The sequence below is a fragment of the Aspergillus eucalypticola genome (assembly GCF_003184535.1).
Source record: "Aspergillus eucalypticola CBS 122712 chromosome Unknown BO83scaffold_4, whole genome shotgun sequence".
Classification (NCBI taxonomy): Eukaryota; Fungi; Ascomycota; class Eurotiomycetes; order Eurotiales; family Aspergillaceae; genus Aspergillus; species Aspergillus eucalypticola.
Window position 1 is genome coordinate 1,376,647 of NW_020290278.1, and position 18,388 is coordinate 1,395,034.

Genomic DNA, 18,388 nt, shown 5'->3' on the forward strand with positions numbered 1-18,388 from the left:
CTGCTAATTGGAAATTGAGCTGTGGTTCCGTCCCTGGAGGGCCTGGGATGTGACTATCCGGATGCGGAAGATGCGGAAGATGCGTGGTTTTCGTTTTTCCCTCCACACATTGAGTTTGCATCGGGCATACTATTTGTATTGAAAAATTATGCGCAGGAACTTTAGCTTAGAATAATATAGTCCGAGAAGCTCAAGTTCCAACTGTCGGACATCAAATCGTAAGATGCAGGGTTTTAGACCACTGCAGGTCTGGGGTTGATAATCTACCAATAATCTCCATTGGACGGCTAGATGTTACCGGAATAGGCGGGTAGGAATGATCAGATTTTTATACAATGCGAATGACTTAAGATACTAAGAATAACGCCAGGTAATCAAACAACGGACCATTATTCTGCCTGCAGCCCATCACCGAATGGATAAAACTACGCTAAGTGGCCGGGTCTTGGTTTCAGCAGGTTCTTTCGAACCGGCCTACTTATCCAGAACACCACGTAAAGGTGCCCGGCCATTGTTCTGGTGCCTCCACTATGCTGAGATAGCTTCATCGGCCTATCTAAGCTATCGACCTATCTAAAGATACAACTAGCTAAAGATAGACTATCTAAGGATACAACTATCTAAAGATACAAACTAGCTAAGGATACAAATTAGCTAAAGATACAGGCTGTCTAAAGATACAGACTATCTAAGGTTACAGACTATCTAAAGATACAAGCTACCTAAAGATACAAGCTAGCTAAGGAGAAAAGCTATCTAAAGCTATCAATATCTACAGAGGCACTTGACCACAGAATTGGCCCAAGCCTGAGCCTGGGCCAGTAGTCAGCGCCTCTGGCAATGTCGGCGTTATCAGGGACCGCCTGGGGGGCAGGGCGACGAGCGTGAGCCCAGCCCAGCCCAGTGCACCACTCTGGCACAGCAATGGCCTCGTTGCTGAGTGGCTTTGCAATCACAGTGGGATGCACTTCGCAGCAACAAGGCGTTCCGATGCTGCGGGTCCGGATAGATACTGGTGATCACCCTGGTCGTAACTATCGTGTCGTCAGTGACTTTCTCGCTAGCCAGTAGCTATGAATGGATGACCTGTAAAGCATCAGTGTCTGACAGAAACGAGGAGTAGTAGATACTCAACAAGCTTGTGCCTCTGTTACCGTAGTTGTTGTTGTCGTCGTTGGCGACTGACGGTGGTGACGGTGACGGTGATGGTGGTAGTGATGAGGTTGTTGTTGTTATTGTCGTCGTCGTCGTCGTCGTCGTCGTCGTCGTCGTCGTTGTTGTTGATGATGGTGGTGGTTCTATAGCAAGTTAGAACTATGACTTGATAACAAGACCAAGACCTCAGCTCAGTGATAATCAGGCTGTACATACCAACAGGTCAATGAAGTGTCGAGTTGAAGAGTCGAATTGAAGCGTTTAGTTGAAGAGGAAGAGGAGATGAGAAGGGAAAGGAAGGGGGGGAAGAAGACAAGAGAGAATATGGGCCTTCCTCTTAGGACCGGCAAATGGAAAGAGCGAATATTGATATGATACTAAGATAGGCAGGAACGCTCTTCAAGCGAGCAAGAGCCATATACTCTACAAACTAAATCCTACCATCTAGAGTCTCTTTATAGACACTGTATCCATCCCTTCCTCCCTCCTTTAGACGCATATATACCTCATCCCAAAATCGCCATGATATCTACATAGATAGTAGATGATTTGCTAACCCGATCAACAATAGTCCATCGCCTTCCCCACACCAGCCCCACCACAACCGGCATCCAAAAACAACCAACCAATCAAACCACACTACAAGTCAAACAGTGCAAACAGAAAATATCTCCAAAAAAGAAAAAAAAAGTTACGAATAGCTTCATCAATCTCAAGGACTCTCTCGAACCACCATTGTCCAGAGACCACCAAGGAAGTCCACACTCTGAAAAGCGCAGGCACATCAATCGCCTCGCTACCGCGAACACCACATACCTAGAAACCAAGTACCCGACATACTATACTCGAATCAATTTCGACTCGAGAAACCACCACCATGTCCGACGTGACCAAGACTCCCTTCGTACGGGATCTCGCCTCGAGCGGTACATACCCCTCCCTCCCATTCATCAATCATATCCTCCAAGAAAAACCAAATCTAACGAAGTAAAAAACTCACAGACAAGAAAATCCGCGACAAAGCCACCGACTCCCTCACACTCTTTCTCCGCAGCAAAACCGACCTCTCCCTCATCGACCTCCTCAAACTGTGGAAGGGTCTATTCTTCTGTACGCCACGCCCCCAAATCCACCCTCTTCCCCTATTCCCAATTAACCACCACCAAACCACAGGCTTCTACCACTCCGACCGTCCCCTAACGCAACAAGCCCTCGCCCGCACTCTCAGCTACAGCCTCGTCCCAACCCTCCCCCGGAGCACCTTGCACCGCTTCCTCCGCGCCTTCTGGATAACCATCGGCCGGGACTTCCACTCGCTCGACCGTCTCCGTCTAGACAAGTACCTATTCCTGATCCGTTGCTACGTGGGCGTTGCATTCGAGGTGCTCCTCAAGCCCCAATCCACCACCACATCCTCCGCCACATCCACAAACGGCGGCAAGCGCAAAAGAGAAGAAGAACTTACATCCTCGAAGCGGAACAAGAAGAACAACAAGAACAAGAACAAGAAACAACAAGAAACCCAACAACAATCCGAAGAGTCAACGACATCAACCGAACCCCAAGACTGGACAGCCCTGGAATCCTACATCAACATCATCGAAGAAGGACCCCTGTGCCCCTTGAACTTCGACCCGGATCAACCGCCCATGAACGAGAAGGAGGATTACGTGCCGATGCCGCATGGGCCGGACGGATTGCGGTACCATGTGATGGATGTGTGGATTGATGAGTTGGAGAAGGTGTTGGAGTTTGAGGAGATTGAAGGGGCGGAGGAAGGGCAACAGACGAAGAAGATCAAGGGCGGAGTGCCGATGGAGCTTTTGTTGAGGCCGATTGAGAAGTTGAAGAAGGAGAGTGGGTATAAGCCTGTGCGGACTCGGGCTGCGGAGACGTTGGATGATGAGCGGTTGGTTGAGTGGGGGGTTAAGGAGAGGAAGGTGGTGGAGGAGAGTAGTGATGAGGAGTGGGATGGGTTTGATTGAGGTGTTTCATATCTATGTGTATAAATTCTAATGGCTCTTCTCTTTTTTTCTGTTTGATCAAAAGTGTATAGAATTGTGAATTGGACGGCAGCGTGCGCATGCTTGTATTGATTAGCCTCCCGGGCTGATCTAAGTCGGGTTAGGACTAACTATTACATATTCATGTGAATGAAACAATGTATATATTTATATGACTCTATGGGCTATGCAACCGTCTTGGTTGCACTGCTGTCTAGTATACAGAAAGCATGACCCCAATTGAAACGAGAGTAAAGCAAGCCAAAACAAAAAGTCTTGCGCCAGGGTATCATTAGAGTGCGAAGACCAGAATGAAGAGAAAAGAAACGATGACATCCAAAGTACCACCCGCTACGTTTTTTTTTTTTTCGCTTGTATCATCCCCAACGTCTAAGGTTTGGGTCCTTCGGCTTCGTATAGGTGTCCCGACCTCGACAGCACAGTGCCCAAACCCTTGTGGATTTCTACTTGGAAAGCTTCAAAAGGAATGCTTTCTCCATCAATGCTGATGTAGCCTTTCTTTTCGTGGGGCACAAGCCGATACGCAAGAGCCTTGCGGATTTTGACGTCGGGCATATCGAAGAATTCGCCTTCAGGGATGGCAGTCATCATTTTGAGCGTGGTCAGACGACTGAGAGTACCGTCGATGGTGACGATATCCATCAGACCATCGTTGGGCAAAGAGGCAGGAAAGAAGTTCGTATCCTTGGACACGATGGCCATTTTGCCCGCATAAAAGTTACCGAGATTCTCAGCTGGAATACCTTCCCAGTCCTTGGGTAGCTCGTCTTGCACGGTGCCGTACGCGAGCTCGGGAAGCCCGGTTGGCTGTTCTGCAGTATCCTCATCCAGACGACTAGGAGGCTGGCTCTGCGCGTAAGCACTGTAGTGATCTTTGATCGCTTGTTTATCATCCATCACGGTTTTGATTGCCAGATCGCACGGATACACTGCGCGGCGCATGATGCGCTTGAGAAATCCGTAGGTGAAACGGTGAGCGCCCATCCATCGGATATCATCCGTGCCGAGATCGGATTCCGCGATGATACCGAAGGATTGTGACAGGAAGGACAGCGTGCGAGTCTTCCCCTGCGTGATTGAGACCAGATCCATAGGCGTCCGGATACCCTTTACGATGGCTAAAGCCGCCACTGAGACACTGCCCGTTCCGCAAAGATTCCAGGCCATTGCGTTTCCGGACCCACAAGGCACCATTGCAACGGCAACTTTAGCTAAAGCTTCACCGGCATTAGGTTTCTTCGCGAGACCGTTGAAAACCTCGTACGGCAAACCATCTCCGGAGCAGCAAATGATGGCGTCATATGCATTGATATCCAGTTGCTCCACAATCTCGACGGCGTGGCCTCCATGCGTTGTTTCCTGCACGTCCACTTGGCAGCGGGCTGCAGCAAAGACGGGAGCTGCATACGAGGTGTACAATTTAACCGCGTGGCCTTGACCACCGAACGGGTTGACTAGAACCTTGAGTCTCTTGTATCGTTTGGCGGTGCCATACGCAACGGACAGGAGTTTGTTCATCCAGGATTCTACCGCAGCCTTTTCTTCGGGTGCGAACGGGTATCGCAGGGCGGACACGGAGACATCCTCTTTGGAGGCCGGCTCCGCATAAGTGATAGTAAGGCCCTCGGGCGACAGGTCGGCGTCCAAGACATTGTAAAGTGCAATGGAGTGAGTGGGCTTGGCTGTTTTGCTGGCGATGCCGCAACACCCACGCTCGGCTTTGCGCATGGAACGTTCATCTGCGCGAATGCCGGTAATTCGTTAAGACGAGGAAACTTGGTGAGGAACTCGAGAAGAGCAATTGCGCACTGAGACTTACCGACAATCAAAAGAGAGTCGCCTCCAATGGTCAGAGAGACCGAGTTGGAGACTATCAGAGTCGCATCATGTTCAAGCAGCTGATCCCGAGTTTCCGGGTGATCCGCGTTGTTAAACGACGGGCGAGGAGGCCCGTTGGAGGTGGTCATAGTGCCCGGCGGAGGGCACAGCGTGGATGAGAAGAGCCGACCGTATTTAAGGATGAGGAAAGATAGATGCGTAGAAGTGAGCGTGGTCAGTAAGACTAACCATAAGAATAATAATAAGAGAAAGACGAAGGAAACGAAAGAGTTTGAGACGAGGAGAAGGAAGGTGTTGGGGGAATGAAACGGGCAAGTCTCAGGATGGAGCGGAGAAAGACCGGAGACTCGGAGAACCACTGAACCATCCATCCATTCACATTATTCGATAATCAATATCGGCAGTCCAACTTTTATGGCGGGCTCCACTTCTTTTCCACTCCACTTGTCTGCCCGGTAAAATTGATAGGCTCTCAGGACAATGACTTGCACCTCATCATGCCATGACAGGAACACCTTTTCTTTTTGAGTCCAACCCATACATGATGCATGCCTGGATCTGATGGGTTTCCGGTCATTCTTAGAGAACCTGCCACTGTATGCCCTGCGGAGATCGCCGCAAGCATCCATCCTTATCTAAGGCACGTGCCCAGTTACTTCCGCGCCCATATTCACACTATTTTGGGGTCTGATTTGATCCTCGAAGGACTCTCGCCACTCTCATACATTCGTCTAAATAAAGCCGATGTTGCTCGGAATAATGGCCTCCGTGACATCCGGAGTCGGATAGTTGCAGCAACAGTTCCGAGGCATCACCTGCGGGGTGTGCGGGGATGGTATGCATCGTGCTTAATCCATCAACGTGGTACAGGTGAGCTTGGGCAAGTCCATGACGGCTTCCAAGAAACCTCCTTCCTCCTACTGTGAACATAGCTGGCCATGGTGGTACATACATACACACATACATACAATAAAAATAAAATAAGAGTCATTCAAATGGGGCATTCCATTGAGAGATAAAAAAGTCTTTTCTCATCCAGAATAAACAGAGTAAAAGGTGCATATAGTCAACAAATTCGTCCATTAAGAAGAACACAGAAAAGTTAAAATAGAAAAAAAAAGCGCAGTCGAAAATCGAACAGAAGAGTCATGTAGTAGGTAACAAGGGTAGTGGCTATTCAAATACGGCTCAAAGGGGGTTTCTCTATTCATGCTGTAGACGCCTTAAGGCCCTTCAAAGACCCCAGGCTCAAGGCCAGACCCTGAGAACGGCTTCTTATCCGTACAAAGCCGGTAATCGGCCCGTCCTCTCCTTCCTTCTCGATGCTCAAGTTCGCAAGGGCATCCTCACCTGTGACAATCAAGTTAGCAGCTATCCAAAAGACGGAGGTGGGCTGAAAGTCGCAGCATATAGATCTAGTACTTACCAAATACGCTCCGGGCATATAGATTGGCACTCAGGAACCGACAGTCGCCCTTGAGAGACGCCTCAGGTGTCAAGCATGCCATGTTGGTGCTCTCCATCAGCTGCTTGAGGAACTCGCGGAGGTTCTTCGCCTTGGAGTTGATGTTAACCTTGTTCTCCCACTCAAACTCGGTCCACATCGTCCGGAACTGCGTCTCAGTGCAGTGTGCCGGCTGGATGTAGTCCATGATGTCGGCATGGATGTCATTGAGGATAACAACATGCGACTCCGTCGAGCTCGCCCCGTCGTACACAATGTTACCGAAAATCACACCCGTGTCCGTCGACGACACCTTGACTGTAGCCTGCACATTCAAGAAATCGCGAGGTCCAAGGTTGTGTGTCGTGGGCCGCTCCACCACCTTGAGGTCCCCGAGAGTCGCAAACTCAACGCTCAGGTTCTGCAGGGTCTCAAGGGTCTGGTTGACCAGAAGCACATCCAGAACGATATCGAACTGGTGAACAGTGACATAAGCCTCGGCATATACCGGGTCCGAGAAACCAGTGAGTTGCACAACACGGCTCAGCTTCGAGGACACCGTCTCCACAGTTGAGTCACCGCCAGTGGCCTTGGCCAGATCCAGCTCAATCTCCTCAGCACCTTCAAGAGCTGCCTTCTTGGTGAACTGCCGGATGGGGATGGCATCGTCAACCTGGACGGCAGTCTTAGCCTTCTCAACGGCCTCCTTAGCGGCCCTCTTCTTGTCTTCGACCTGAACCATGGCGCGGAAGGCTTTCCGGGTGTCTTCCAGGAAGGTAGTCTCCAATTCCTTCTTCTGAGAGAATTCTGCAAGCGAGCGCACACAGCACATGACGCGATCCACGGAGTCTTCATCAATGGGCGCCTTGACGAAGTGCGACTGGCCAACACGGATGATGGAGATCATGATGAGCATCGCCTCTGCACGCAGGGCGTTGGTCCGAGCAACATCTTCGGAGACCTCCGAATGGCGCATCACCAACTTAGTAAGGGTGGACGAAAGCACAGTAGCAAGGTAGTAGTCGCCATCCAAGATCAGTTGACGAAGAGGGGGCTTCTGAGCGGCCTTGACAGCCTCAAGCCGAGCAGCCGCTGCAGACTGGCTGGTCAGAGCACTCTCGGTGGCATAGGTGCCATCGGCCAGCACCTTCCGTGATCCGGTTGGGGCTGACGGCTTGGAGTGGCCGTTGACCTGCTCCTTGAGCGCCGCATCCTCAGGTACTTCATCAAGAAGTCGCTGTTCCGAGGCAAGGATGGGGATTTCGCCGAGACTGGCTCTGATCCGCTTCCAAGCTTCGCGGATATCTCTCTCCTCCAGAGAGTATTCTCCAACAACCCACAGAACACCCCGGTAGACTTTGCCGGCACGGACTTCACTCAATGTAGAAACCAGGCGATCAACGATAGAAGTTCTGAGCGCGGGGAACTTCTCCACGACCTCCTTGACAAACGAGATCACATCAACGGCGGAGTTGTTGTTAAAATCAGCGATGAAGTCCATCAGAAGATCGACAACGCTAGCCGCGATCTCCGAGAACTTGATGGCGCAGTTATGTATCGACTGGATCAGCAATTGACGGTATTCGCTGTTCTACAAGGTTGTTAGCATTTCTGTATATCACGAGCCGACCGTGCGAGCCTACCTTTTCATATTGTTCATCAACAGTCTTGGCCAGTTCCTTCTTGAGCAGCATGACGATCTCTTCGACATTCTTGCTCGAGACCATCTCCAAGGCAATGCTAAGGGCTTTCCGACGAACATCGATATCCGGGGAAGAGAGGACGCGGAGAATCTCCATGGTAAGGTCATCAAGAACACCCTCGTTGCGGATGCGTAGCTGGTCGACTCGGTCAAGGACGATAAGCTTGACATTATTGTCAGCTTCTTTGATGCAAAGTTCGATCAACTTGCTTGCCGCGGCCTTCACGGCGACGGGGTTGCTGGTGAGTGCCGTAAGAGAAGTGGCAGCTTCGTAGATGACAGTACTCGTTGACGCATCGAGAAGGTCGAAAATCAGCCGCAGATACCGTGCCTACTGGTAATTAGCAACCGACTGCAACGGGGTTGATCTCCGGAAGCCCACCTTGTTCTGAGTGTTTTGCACAGCATCCTTTCTGATGAACTCAAGCTCAGCCAATTGGAGTAGTTCGTCCGTGTTCGGGATGCTGTCGAAGGTAGAGGCCAGGTACTCCAGGGCCTTTTGGTGGCTGATGGACATGAGGGCTGCGAATGCATTGCGCTTGCAGGTGCCGTCGGTCTCCGTATCGAGGAACGCCTGGATAAGCTCCGGAGCATCTGGGATCAGCGACTCCGAGTGCTGGAAGATAGAAGCGACAGCCCACACGGCGTTCTTGCGGACATAGGCGTGGCGGTGATCCAAGCAGGAGCGTGCGGACGAGAGGAGGGGTTCAATGAGTTCCGGTTCTCGGAGCTTGCACAAGAATCGCAGGGTGTTTCCTCGGACGTATTCGTTGGGGTGCTGAAGATCGTTACGGATACCGTTACTGCGCAAAAAAGATCGTTTGTTAGAAAGCATGGCCTACAATGTCGGGATGCGCCATGTTCCTTACCAGACCAGGATCATCTCTTGCTTCAGCTTGCCATTCGCGTCGAGTTTCGGACAGATCTCATAGTAGAAGTATAGGAGTTTCTTGAGGGGCTTGCTTTTGGACGGCATGACAAAGCGAATGATGTGCATGAGCAGTTGGGGCATAGGGTCGCCATTGAGCATGATTGTGATGATCCGCCTCATTGTCTCCATCTTGGTCTCATCGGTACCCTTTTCCAACTGCAGCTTCAGCTCCTGCAGAGAGGGCTGATCAGCAGTGTTGTCCAGGTGGACCAAGCTGTATGCATTTTCGAGGAAGGACGCCATGGTGATCGAGCGGTGCGAACGAATGGCCGGTACAGGGAAGGGTTCAGGAGGGAGGAGAGCTGGAAGCGGTCATCAGTACAGGTGGTTGTTTGGGCCGGTCAGGGGGGAAGGATGGGAAGACGGACTGGAATAACTCTCCCCAAAAGAATTCGATAATGGTAGAGGAAATTAGTTTAGTGTGTATTGTCTCCCCTCACCTGCCTAGCATTCATCAGAGCGAATGTTGACAATCCGGGGACATTGAGTATCAACCTGGCCATTTGCGCGGCGGAGCAAGCTGTCCGGAGTGTGTGGATGACTAAGCCCCGCCTGGACCAACCCTGCAAACCAGGCAATTCCATCCAGGCACGCGCTACGAAGCGTTCATATCCAGCTTCCCTTTTTCGTGTCAAATTCCAGACGTTGTCGGTTGAGGTTTACGAAAGATGTCAACCCAAAACGAACCATTCTACCTCCGTTACTAGTAAGGATGATCTGTGTGTGGCCCAGGTTTCCTCAGCTGCTGACAGTTCCGCAGCTCAGGTCACTCTGGGCGGTTCGGACATGAGTTTCTAGGTAGGTTCCCCGCGATGGTCTCCATTTCGAGCTTCCCTATTAACAGCCCTTAAAGAGTTCGACTTCCGTACCCTTGGCGATGGCCGCAGTGCTGCCGTGCGATATGCGAACAACTCCAACTACCGCAATGATTCTCTGATTCGGAAAGAAAGTGAGTGCTAGGAAAGGGTCGTCCGGTTCTACATCGGTCGCTAATGGGCTATCACTACAGTGTGCGTGAGCGCATCGTTGATTCAGGAGGTGAAGCGCATTGTCAAGGAGAGTGAGATCATGAAGTGAGTCAAGCAGTGGAGTCCAATGGCGATTGGAGGGGTACAAAGATGCTGATGCGACGCAGGGAGGATGACTCCAAATGGCCCCAGAAGAACAAGGATGGACGTCAGGAACTTGAGATTCGGCTTGGGAATGAGCATATCTCCTTTGAGGTATGTCTACTGCGTTATTGACATAGCGGATAACAGATGGGAACCTGACATCTGATGTAGACTGCGAAAATCGGCTCATTGGTGGATGTGACTGAATCTGCGGACCCGGAAGGCCTGCGAGTGTTCTACTATCTCGTTCAGGACCTGAAGGCCCTCATCTTCTCGCTTATTTCGCTCCATTTCAAGGTAAATACGGCTTCGTTATTTCTTTTTACTTTGAGAGCATCGAGTCTAATTCGGTAATAGATCAAACCTATCTAAATGGTGATGGTTGTGGGAACATGAAATGGAATGGTTCACTTTTTGGGATGAATAATAGGCGTTTTCAATTTGATTGCAGCCGTGGCGGGTATACTACTAGTGCTACTTTTTCTTTTTTTTTTACCTTTCCTTTTCCATATTTCCCCAAAAATTTGTCTGGCAGTTTTGGGTTGCTTGAAATGAGGCCCGATGGCAAAGCGACGCACCGAAGGCGATGACGCAATGGGAGCTTGCCACTGAGGCCAACGTAGCGGAAGAATTGGAAATACCCAACGACGTGTGTGGATGTGGATGTGGATGAGTGTATGTGTGTATGAAGTGTTTGATGTGTAAAAGAAAGCGCCGAAAACGGAAATCAAAACAGCGAGGCAGAGAGCCATTGCATAATGGGGAATCTTATTGTAGCGGGCCACGTCCGTCGGGACAAGCGTCAGAAAAGAAAAAGCTGCAAGGGAGGCCGTGCCAGACGTGCAAAGGCTGCAAAATGCCAGAAATGCTCGAATAACCGCCCGAGGCGCCGTTTGCCCCATTTGCCTCCCCCGCGCTCGCATGATCAGTCGGTCGATTCCTCTTTGGGCAGTGCCTCGCCCCAGACTGACCACCAAACTAATCGATCCTCTCTTCGTCCATCCTCTATTCTTTTCTTTGCCTGCTCCTTCATCCCCGAATTCTCCTCTTTCTCCTCTGCTTTCCTTACTTCTCTCCCTAAACTTTGCTTCTTTCCGCTGTCTGCGCCCTAACTCTCTATTTGCCACCCCGATCCCGCTGTCGTCCTCCCCCATTCCCATCTTAGTTCGCCCACCCCCCTCCCTCCGGTCCAATAAATCACCCCTATCCTTGAGCTGCCCTTACTGTGCTTGTATCAGGCTTGTTCTGACCCGCCTAATCTTGTTTCACTCCTCGCCCTATCGGTGGGAATTTGCAATTTTATCGATTCCGATGTCATTCCTTCCTTAATTAGCCTCCAATGCCGACTCCGAGTGATAACACCCCGCCCTTGAATGCTTCAATCGCAGAAGAAATCCCCGCTCGCTCTACCTGTCCACCGGAGGTTGATAGAGAGAGTCTACATACCAGAGAAGAAAGGCCGTATCCCTGGGTGTCGGCGTGGGAGAGGAGAAACACCAGCGATGATGCTCCCGACAACACCTTCTCGCCAACCGGTCCATCAAATCATACCGCCTTAACACCATCAGATGGAACTTCCTTTAGTTCTACCGATGCGGATCCCGTGACGGGTGAGCCAGTAGCCAGAGCGCCCACGAAGGGCGTGGGGAGATCGGAAGACGAACCTGCTGCGGGGAGACTGAGCCCTGCTGCGGAGTCATCCTGCTCCTCCGGCCCGGTATCTCCAGTCACCCCTTCATCAGCTACTTCTCTGCTAAGCTATGAATTTTCTAACATTCGGGTATGGTGGCCTACTTTATCCCTTCGTTCTCTAGGTCTCCCTTGCTGACTGTAACAGCTTTTACCCAATTATTCGTCGTCCTTTCTGCGACCGGGTAGTAGATTTACTGGTACACAGCAGTCAGACAGCCATGTCTACAGCGTTGATGTGGAGATTAAGCACGTTGATATGCTCGAATCTTATCTTTGTGGATACCTCCGCATTCAAGGTCCGTGAGCGCTTACACCAGCCCACCGTATCCAATTCTAACCATTTTGCATCAGGTCTCACCGAGGATCACCCTACTTTAACAACGTTCTTTGAAGGCGAGATCATTGGAACCAAGCACACATTCAAGACTAGAAATGAAGCATGGGGCGCGACCGAAAAGACTGACATGCAACATTGGGGAAGGTTTCCCGCTTGGCGATCGCAGGCGAAACAGGCGAAGAAACCGGATTTCACATTTCGAAATTTTGCCCAGCGTGAGCACCTTTTCATGCGTTGGAAGGAGTACTTCCTCGTTCCCGATCATCGCGTGAGGTCGATCTCCGGAGCTAGCTTCGAAGGCTTCTATTACATTTGCTTTAATCAGGTGGAGGGAACGGTTGCTGGAATCTACTTTCACGCCAAGAGCGAAAAGTATGTTCTGCCTTACCCCAGTGGTATTTGTGACAACCAAGACTGACTCTTACTGCTAGGTATCAACAACTCGAGCTCAGACATGTCAAAGACTATGGTTGTGCGCCAGCCATGGAGTTTCGTTGATCTCCTTGCGGGCTTGTCCAGTGGTCGAACCGACCACTGCAAAATGAATTCATTTATCATCACCTACGGTTTCGCATGCTTCTACAATTAATGGCTATTACATGGTTACGTTCTCTTCTGAGCCTCCCAGCCGCGATGGCTGATCTGTTACGGTTATACTGTCGGAGTTACTATTACCCCGCTCTGTTTTGACTGATGTCTGTTGACGAATTTTCTTCCGACTTGTCTTCTTCTCTCTTCTATCGGCGCAGGCTTGGTTGATACGATATGGTATGGAACGGAACACTATTGGCCAATTATATCCTCGCACTTTTTCATCTCTTTCAATATGACGCAGCGCAGCACACAACACAATGTAACGTCTTCTCCCTTGACAGGGAAGACTACTAGTTGATAAACTAGGCAGCGGTATCGGGACGACTTCACTCCTTGATGTCTGCTTTTTGTTCCCTTGTGAATCAGTTGTTGCTTCTTCTCTCAATTATGACCGGTTCTATTTTATATCTGATAGCGGTAGCGTTGGTCCCCTTATTCTCAAAGGGTCGATTTTTTCCTTTTCTTGCCTGTCTGAGTGAGAAATATATATTACTATCTATCCATCTATTCAATGATTTACTAGTACTTCACCACTACGTTCAAAGATCGCGCTAAGTTCTTGGCCACTACGCCTGTGTTTCCAGTTACAGGTAGTATCACGAACGGTAACCGAAAACAAACACCCTGCTATCTAATACGACTACGTAGTAGAAGAAATTCAACCAGTAGGTACTTAATAGGAAATAGATAAGACATACTAGTGCCAAGCATACTGTGTATCCGCGAAGAAAATTTCCTTCGATGTATCATGGTCATGTTAACATAACTAAGAGCACTGGATAGGTTATAAACTAGATACCTCATGAATACTAGATAAAATACTCTTTCCGTTTTCCCGAGCACTAACTACTATCATAATTGGTAAGTGAAGAAAAGTGAAACCAAGCCCATCCCGAAAAACAGCAGCACACAGCACGTATCGTATATCACATGGCTATATTGATGAGAACCTCCCAGAACAGAGGAGTACAAAATCGGAAAAAGAACACGAATTTCAAACATGAAAGAACACTAATTATGACATGACATGTAGACCACGGCGACGGTGGATGGGAAGAATGAATGAATGTAAAGTTTGGCGGCGGGGTATCAAATGCAAATTTTTATGCGTGTATGAATGTAAAAGGGCTGAGATAGATGAATTGCGAACAAAGATTCGAAGGTTTGGTGTTAACAAGTGGGATAAGAAGACAACATGCGGACATCAAGTTGGGTTGGTTGGTTGTTTGGAAGGTAAGACGAAGAATGTAGATATAGATCAGGTAGATCAATACGTTGGAAGGGAGATCAAAATGATCACAGATACGCCGAGTTCTGGCGACTGCCGGAGTGCGAGCTACCGCCGCTGTTGTCGCTGCCAGGCGTGGCTGGCTCGAGGACGACTTGCTGACGGATGGAGACGATCCATTCGTGCTGGAGGAGTTCCGCTGCAGTGGACCGTTTGTTGGGGTCACATTCGAAGCATCGTCGGAGGAAGTCAATACCCAGGTCGCTGAGCTGGTCACGGGATGGCAACTGCGGCTGGTTGCCCTGGGCAATGTTGTACATGATGGCCCATTCGTTATCCAGAGTGGACCAAGGGCGACGACCCGTGGCCATTTCCAAGATCACACATCCTAATGACCAGATGTCGACGGCTCCTTGGCGGTGGATAAGTTTAGTGGTATCGCCGCGGATTACCTCGGGCGACATGTACATCGGAGTGCCGGTCATTGTTTTCTGGTTCTTGCCCCAATTGTTGTGAGCCAGCTGGGCGTCCTTGGGCACTATAGCGTCCTTGTGACCGGCGCCGGCGAAGGCATCCATAGGGACAACGGTTCTGCCCTGACGAGCGATGATCTTCGCAGCACCGAAATCAACGTATTTGATAATACCATTATGGTCAAGCAGGATATTTTCAGGCTTGATATCGCGATGGATAATGCCAGCCTGGTGCAGGTACGCCAATCCCTCCAGCAACTGAAGAGCATAGACCATAATGACGGTTTCATCCTCGACACGTCCGTGCTCAAGCAAGCTGGCAAGGGACCCACCGGAACAGTATTCCATGAAGATGTAGACCTTATCGCGGTGCACTTCGATACCGTGGTAAGAGACAATGTTAGGATGATCCAAGACTTCCAATACACCCATCTCATCGCGGATTTGCTGGGCGATTTTAGGGATAAGTTGGGGGTCTTGCAAACGAATCTCCTTGACAGCCATGAGGTAGTTACTGTCAAGGTTAATTCCAGCGTAGACGGACCCAAATGTTCCTCCACCAATGAATTGGCCCTGTTGCCATCGCAAAGTAACGTTTGTAGCCGAGGATGAAAGCACCGTAAGAGACCTGTCTGCTTCGTTTGAGCCCTCTAGAACCCTTCCCAGTGCTTGGCGTTTAGCATCTTCGTCAACGCGTCTTTCCTCGATTTCGGTAAGATGAGCCACGCGCTGCTCCCGAACAAGCTTGGCTGCCTCTTCATCTGTAAGGACCCGCCCTGCACCCATTCGTCTCGAACCGCCGCGCTCTTCCAAGCGTTGCTTCTCTGCCTGTGCTGCACGAGAGGATCGAGCACCCATGATATCAAAATGAGATATAAGAAGGGACATGCATCCGGCAACCTTCTGCCTCAGACGACTATACTGAGCATCATCCATAGACAGCAGGTGTCTGCTGGAGGTGATAGCCATTGCGAATTCCAAAGCAGCGACGGCCCACTTGAAGGTCTTTCTGTCAGCAGCATCGCAATCATCACAGATGAACGAAACCCAATCGAGGGACAACTCGACGAGTCTATTGCTGTTCATTGCGCGTCTATTGGGATCAACGTTTGAAGAACGCTTGCCGAACTCGGTAGCAAACGCATAGCATGCTTGGACTAGATCGTGATTTTCCACGTCTTTCTCCTTTAGTTGCTCCCGTATACGGGCGACACTATCCATGATGGCCATTGACAGCTTGAATGAGATCTTCTTGATCTTGTTAAGCTCCACATTGACCCGGCCAAGATTAGCACGCTGCTCGATGGCCATATCGAGCTGAATACCAGTGAGATGTGTCAGCTCATGTCTGGCATTGGACAGTCGCTGCTGCGTCCCTTCGACCACAAGTCGCAATTTGCCCAATCGCAAGTCCGTGGGCTGTTCCATGATGCCCAGCTGCATTTCCTTGCCAGCCCAAGCAAGAGGTTTTTCCGGACGAACCACGAGGATATACGGTGCATGCGGTGTATCCTTGCTGGTGTCATCCTCACGAAACGACGTGCCTAGGATAGCTTGGATATCTGCAGGGCGATCCCACAATGCCGGGTGCGCAAAGAGATAGACACCTTTTTGACCCACAGAGACGTTTGATTTGATCATGAAATGATCCGACACAAGCAGCGACTCCAAAAAGTCGTACGCAATGTCAGCCGGCAAATTGTATTCGGTTGCATTTTCGAACAGCTGGCGCAAGAATCGGGAAAATCTGTAAAGTTTCCGTTGCCGGATCCGGGTTGAGTCCAAGACGCTTTTATAACGCTTGTCCATGTCGGCCGGATCCTCGTCATGGCGAGGCTGCAACTCCCGCTCAAAGTGGTGCATCAAGCGTTGGATTGACTTGGCAGTCAGTGCACTAGCTCGGGTTAGCCATATTCATTTATTGTATAGTATGGAAATTGTTCGTACCTGAACTGCTCCGCGACCTCGATATCTCCGCCCTCAAGTTGTCGGCCGACCTCATTGGAAAACTCCCAATCCTGCTCTAGAATTTCCGCCTCTTTAAACGTGTTCTTATTCGCAGTCAGCTTCCAGTTCAGAAGCCGAAAGTAATACTTCATCGCATCCAAGACGACTGCGTCAAAACCTTCATCAATGCAAGGAGGCAGGTCCCAGCCAGGCTCGGGTCTGGCGATATCCAGGTAATGCCGTTTGATATCAACCGCCACCTTCATCAGAATCTGGAACTGCGATATCATTTGATCGACTAAGATGGCAGACTGCGAAGCTGGGTCTTTCATATTCTTAGCGTAAGATAGTCGAACCCGTATAATCTCCTGTATGAGACGAGAGGGGAAATTGATCAAAGTGAGGAGTTCTTCGATATAGGGAGGTAAGTGGCGTTTAGCGAAGGAACCCGCATTCTCAATCAATGTATTCTTTGCTTTTTGGATGACTTCTCCGATGCCGTGGAGCATGTTATGTTTTCCTTGGAGGGTTTTGAGGCCATCCTCCTTCATGATGCGATCAAGGAAGGATGTTTCGTCGGCAAGGTCGCTATTGATTGATTTCGTTCTCGATTTGTTGAAATCCAACTCATCGTTTCCAACCCATTTCTGCAGGATAGCCAGCTCGGTGTTGATCAAGATAGTCGTGTTGTGCCACGCTAAAACAGCGTCGCGACTGGAGTGAAACTCCTCCGAAGCCACTCTAGGGTGGGCAGTTTCCAACTCCTTGTGAGTAGAGTAAAGGCTTTCGCATCGTTCTATTTGTGCGACAATATCCTCAACCTGCTTGATGGGTGACTTTCCGATCTCTGTTTCACCTTTGATCTCGAACTTGATGATTTCTTCGATGACGGGGCCAAGGCCAGCCCTCGCTTCTTCAATGAGCTTCCTCTGCAATGCAACACTCCTCCCACAGGTCCTGGCTCTGACACCCAACCATATTGCGTTGTTCTGAGCCGACGATCGTTTCGATTCCGTAGACCCGAGCAACCGCTGCTTCTCTTGCTTCACCACGTCTCCCTTTAACACCGATGAAAGCATTGAATGCCATTCCAGCCTCTCTTGGTTCCGTGGGTTCTTGAGTTCCTCGATCGTTGGCTGATTGTCGTCGGTCAGGAAGAGCTGAATGTCCGGATCGTAGGCATCGTCTTCGAAAGGCACCTCGGAGGATGGTGAGGGTTCTTCGAGATCGGAGTCCCCCACCGTCATGCTCATGTTTTGAGCCTCATCGAAATGACTGTACCAGGCCTGAGGATCGGCACGAATGCGCTGGACATACGCCTTCTCCTGAGCTCGATACTGTGCATTGGGGTCGCGTCTAGAAGTTCGTTTCGTTGAGGAACTCCGTTGGCGGTCATTCTGGAAGCTGATATACTGAGGCGGGCGTCGTTGGGGCGCGTAGGTATTGGAGGGCGTTCGAGCGGGGCCGGACGGACGTTGCGGCCGTAAATCACGATCGGTCACCGGATGACCATCCATAGGCGGGGCTTTCTCGAGAGCAGCAGAAGCACCTATACTGGCCCCGCGCGGGCGTGTGGGCGTGCCAGTTGCCCATGATGGCAGGGCAGATGGAATGGATGGCGGAGGGGACGAGGAAATAGTCGTCGCCGGGGTTTGGGCCTGGCTGTCGAAATTCTCCGGGAAACTGGAGCTGGTTCTTACAGCATATGGCTGCTGCAGAAGCTCATCGGAGGACCCGGAGCCATCCGAATCATGGTTATTCAAATCAGGATGCTCCATGATCGGAAACCCGCGGTCCTGCTGAGACTCCATGTTGCATGTCCGACGTTTAGGAAGCGGGTTGGAAGGGAAGCCTCAAGCGGATAGATAGGGGGGGTGTGGCGGTGCACGTCTGTGCTACTTATCGGTTCC

General features: G+C 50.4%; 7 protein-coding genes across 7 annotated transcripts; 3 read left to right on the forward strand and 4 right to left on the reverse strand.

Moving 5' to 3' along the window:
* Positions 1-952: 952 nt before the first annotated feature.
* On the reverse strand, positions 953-1,665 carry BO83DRAFT_424050 (uncharacterized protein; the record flags this gene model as incomplete). Its single annotated transcript, XM_025535139.1, has 3 exons — positions 953-1,034; positions 1,155-1,298; positions 1,661-1,665. 3 exons carry the CDS (start codon positions 1,663-1,665, stop codon positions 953-955), a joined length of 231 nt encoding a protein of 76 aa, XP_025391863.1.
* Positions 1,666-1,878: 213 nt separating this feature from the next.
* On the forward strand, positions 1,879-3,274 carry BO83DRAFT_405918 (ribosomal RNA processing 1 family protein). The gene is made up of 3 exons (XM_025533851.1): positions 1,879-2,081; positions 2,158-2,265; positions 2,329-3,274. The coding sequence occupies exons 1-3, from the start codon at positions 2,033-2,035 to the stop codon at positions 3,138-3,140; spliced, it is 969 nt and encodes a 322-aa protein (XP_025391864.1). The 5' UTR covers positions 1,879-2,032; the 3' UTR covers positions 3,141-3,274.
* A 243-nt stretch (positions 3,275-3,517) lies between these two features.
* Positions 3,518-5,327, reverse strand: BO83DRAFT_375640 (putative sphingosine kinase (SphK)). Its single transcript, XM_025530507.1, has 2 exons — positions 4,999-5,327; positions 3,518-4,918 (listed from the first exon to the last, which is right to left on the reverse strand). The coding sequence occupies exons 1-2, from the start codon at positions 5,144-5,146 to the stop codon at positions 3,549-3,551; spliced, it is 1,518 nt and encodes a 505-aa protein (XP_025391865.1). The 5' UTR covers positions 5,147-5,327; the 3' UTR covers positions 3,518-3,548.
* Positions 5,328-5,737: 410 nt separating this feature from the next.
* On the reverse strand, positions 5,738-9,566 carry BO83DRAFT_375641 (coatomer subunit beta). The gene is made up of 6 exons (XM_025530508.1): positions 9,464-9,566; positions 9,034-9,397; positions 8,547-8,967; positions 8,106-8,495; positions 6,445-8,053; positions 5,738-6,368 (listed from the first exon to the last, which is right to left on the reverse strand). Exons 2-6 carry the CDS (start codon positions 9,336-9,338, stop codon positions 6,226-6,228), a joined length of 2,868 nt encoding a protein of 955 aa, XP_025391866.1. The 5' UTR covers positions 9,339-9,397; positions 9,464-9,566; the 3' UTR covers positions 5,738-6,225.
* A 140-nt stretch (positions 9,567-9,706) lies between these two features.
* On the forward strand, positions 9,707-10,952 carry BO83DRAFT_375642 (mago nashi family protein). The gene is made up of 7 exons (XM_025530509.1): positions 9,707-9,801; positions 9,856-9,893; positions 9,949-10,044; positions 10,105-10,168; positions 10,231-10,318; positions 10,379-10,504; positions 10,565-10,952. Exons 1-7 carry the CDS (start codon positions 9,764-9,766, stop codon positions 10,577-10,579), a joined length of 465 nt encoding a protein of 154 aa, XP_025391867.1. The 5' UTR covers positions 9,707-9,763; the 3' UTR covers positions 10,580-10,952.
* A 505-nt stretch (positions 10,953-11,457) lies between these two features.
* BO83DRAFT_177653 (vesicle-mediated transport protein Vid24) lies at positions 11,458-12,950 on the forward strand. The gene is made up of 4 exons (XM_025526446.1): positions 11,458-11,987; positions 12,045-12,195; positions 12,251-12,608; positions 12,668-12,950. Exons 1-4 carry the CDS (start codon positions 11,547-11,549, stop codon positions 12,732-12,734), a joined length of 1,017 nt encoding a protein of 338 aa, XP_025391868.1. The 5' UTR covers positions 11,458-11,546; the 3' UTR covers positions 12,735-12,950.
* A 1,176-nt stretch (positions 12,951-14,126) lies between these two features.
* sskB (putative MAP kinase kinase kinase SskB) lies at positions 14,127-18,289 on the reverse strand (the record flags this gene model as incomplete). The annotated part of the gene is made up of 2 exons (XM_025532641.1): positions 14,127-16,425; positions 16,479-18,289. 2 exons carry the CDS (start codon positions 18,287-18,289, stop codon positions 14,127-14,129), a joined length of 4,110 nt encoding a protein of 1,369 aa, XP_025391869.1.
* Between the last annotated feature and the right edge of the window lie 99 nt (positions 18,290-18,388).

Coding starts and splice junctions, on each gene's coding strand:
- BO83DRAFT_177653 (XM_025526446.1), top strand. CDS start 11,547: ATGCCGACTCCGAGTGATAACACCCCGCCCTTGAATGCTTCAATCGCA. Junction 11,988..12,044: donor ATGAATTTTCTAACATTCGG/GTATGGTGGCCT, acceptor TGACTGTAACAG/CTTTTACCCAATTATTCGTC. Junction 12,609..12,667: donor TTTCACGCCAAGAGCGAAAA/GTATGTTCTGCC, acceptor TCTTACTGCTAG/GTATCAACAACTCGAGCTCA.
- BO83DRAFT_405918 (XM_025533851.1), top strand. CDS start 2,033: ATGTCCGACGTGACCAAGACTCCCTTCGTACGGGATCTCGCCTCGAGC. Junction 2,082..2,157: donor ACGGGATCTCGCCTCGAGCG/GTACATACCCCT, acceptor AAAAACTCACAG/ACAAGAAAATCCGCGACAAA. Junction 2,266..2,328: donor GTGGAAGGGTCTATTCTTCT/GTACGCCACGCC, acceptor ACCAAACCACAG/GCTTCTACCACTCCGACCGT.
- BO83DRAFT_375640 (XM_025530507.1), bottom strand. CDS start 5,146: ATGACCACCTCCAACGGGCCTCCTCGCCCGTCGTTTAACAACGCGGAT. Junction 4,919..4,998: donor CGACTCTCTTTTGATTGTCG/GTAAGTCTCAGT, acceptor GCATTCGCGCAG/ATGAACGTTCCATGCGCAAA.
- BO83DRAFT_375641 (XM_025530508.1), bottom strand. CDS start 9,338: ATGGCGTCCTTCCTCGAAAATGCATACAGCTTGGTCCACCTGGACAAC. Junction 8,054..8,105: donor TTGATGAACAATATGAAAAG/GTAGGCTCGCAC, acceptor ACAACCTTGTAG/AACAGCGAATACCGTCAATT. Junction 6,369..6,444: donor ATATGCCCGGAGCGTATTTG/GTAAGTACTAGA, acceptor TGATTGTCACAG/GTGAGGATGCCCTTGCGAAC.
- BO83DRAFT_375642 (XM_025530509.1), top strand. CDS start 9,764: ATGTCAACCCAAAACGAACCATTCTACCTCCGTTACTA. Junction 10,045..10,104: donor TTCTCTGATTCGGAAAGAAA/GTGAGTGCTAGG, acceptor CTATCACTACAG/TGTGCGTGAGCGCATCGTTG. Junction 10,319..10,378: donor ATGAGCATATCTCCTTTGAG/GTATGTCTACTG, acceptor CATCTGATGTAG/ACTGCGAAAATCGGCTCATT.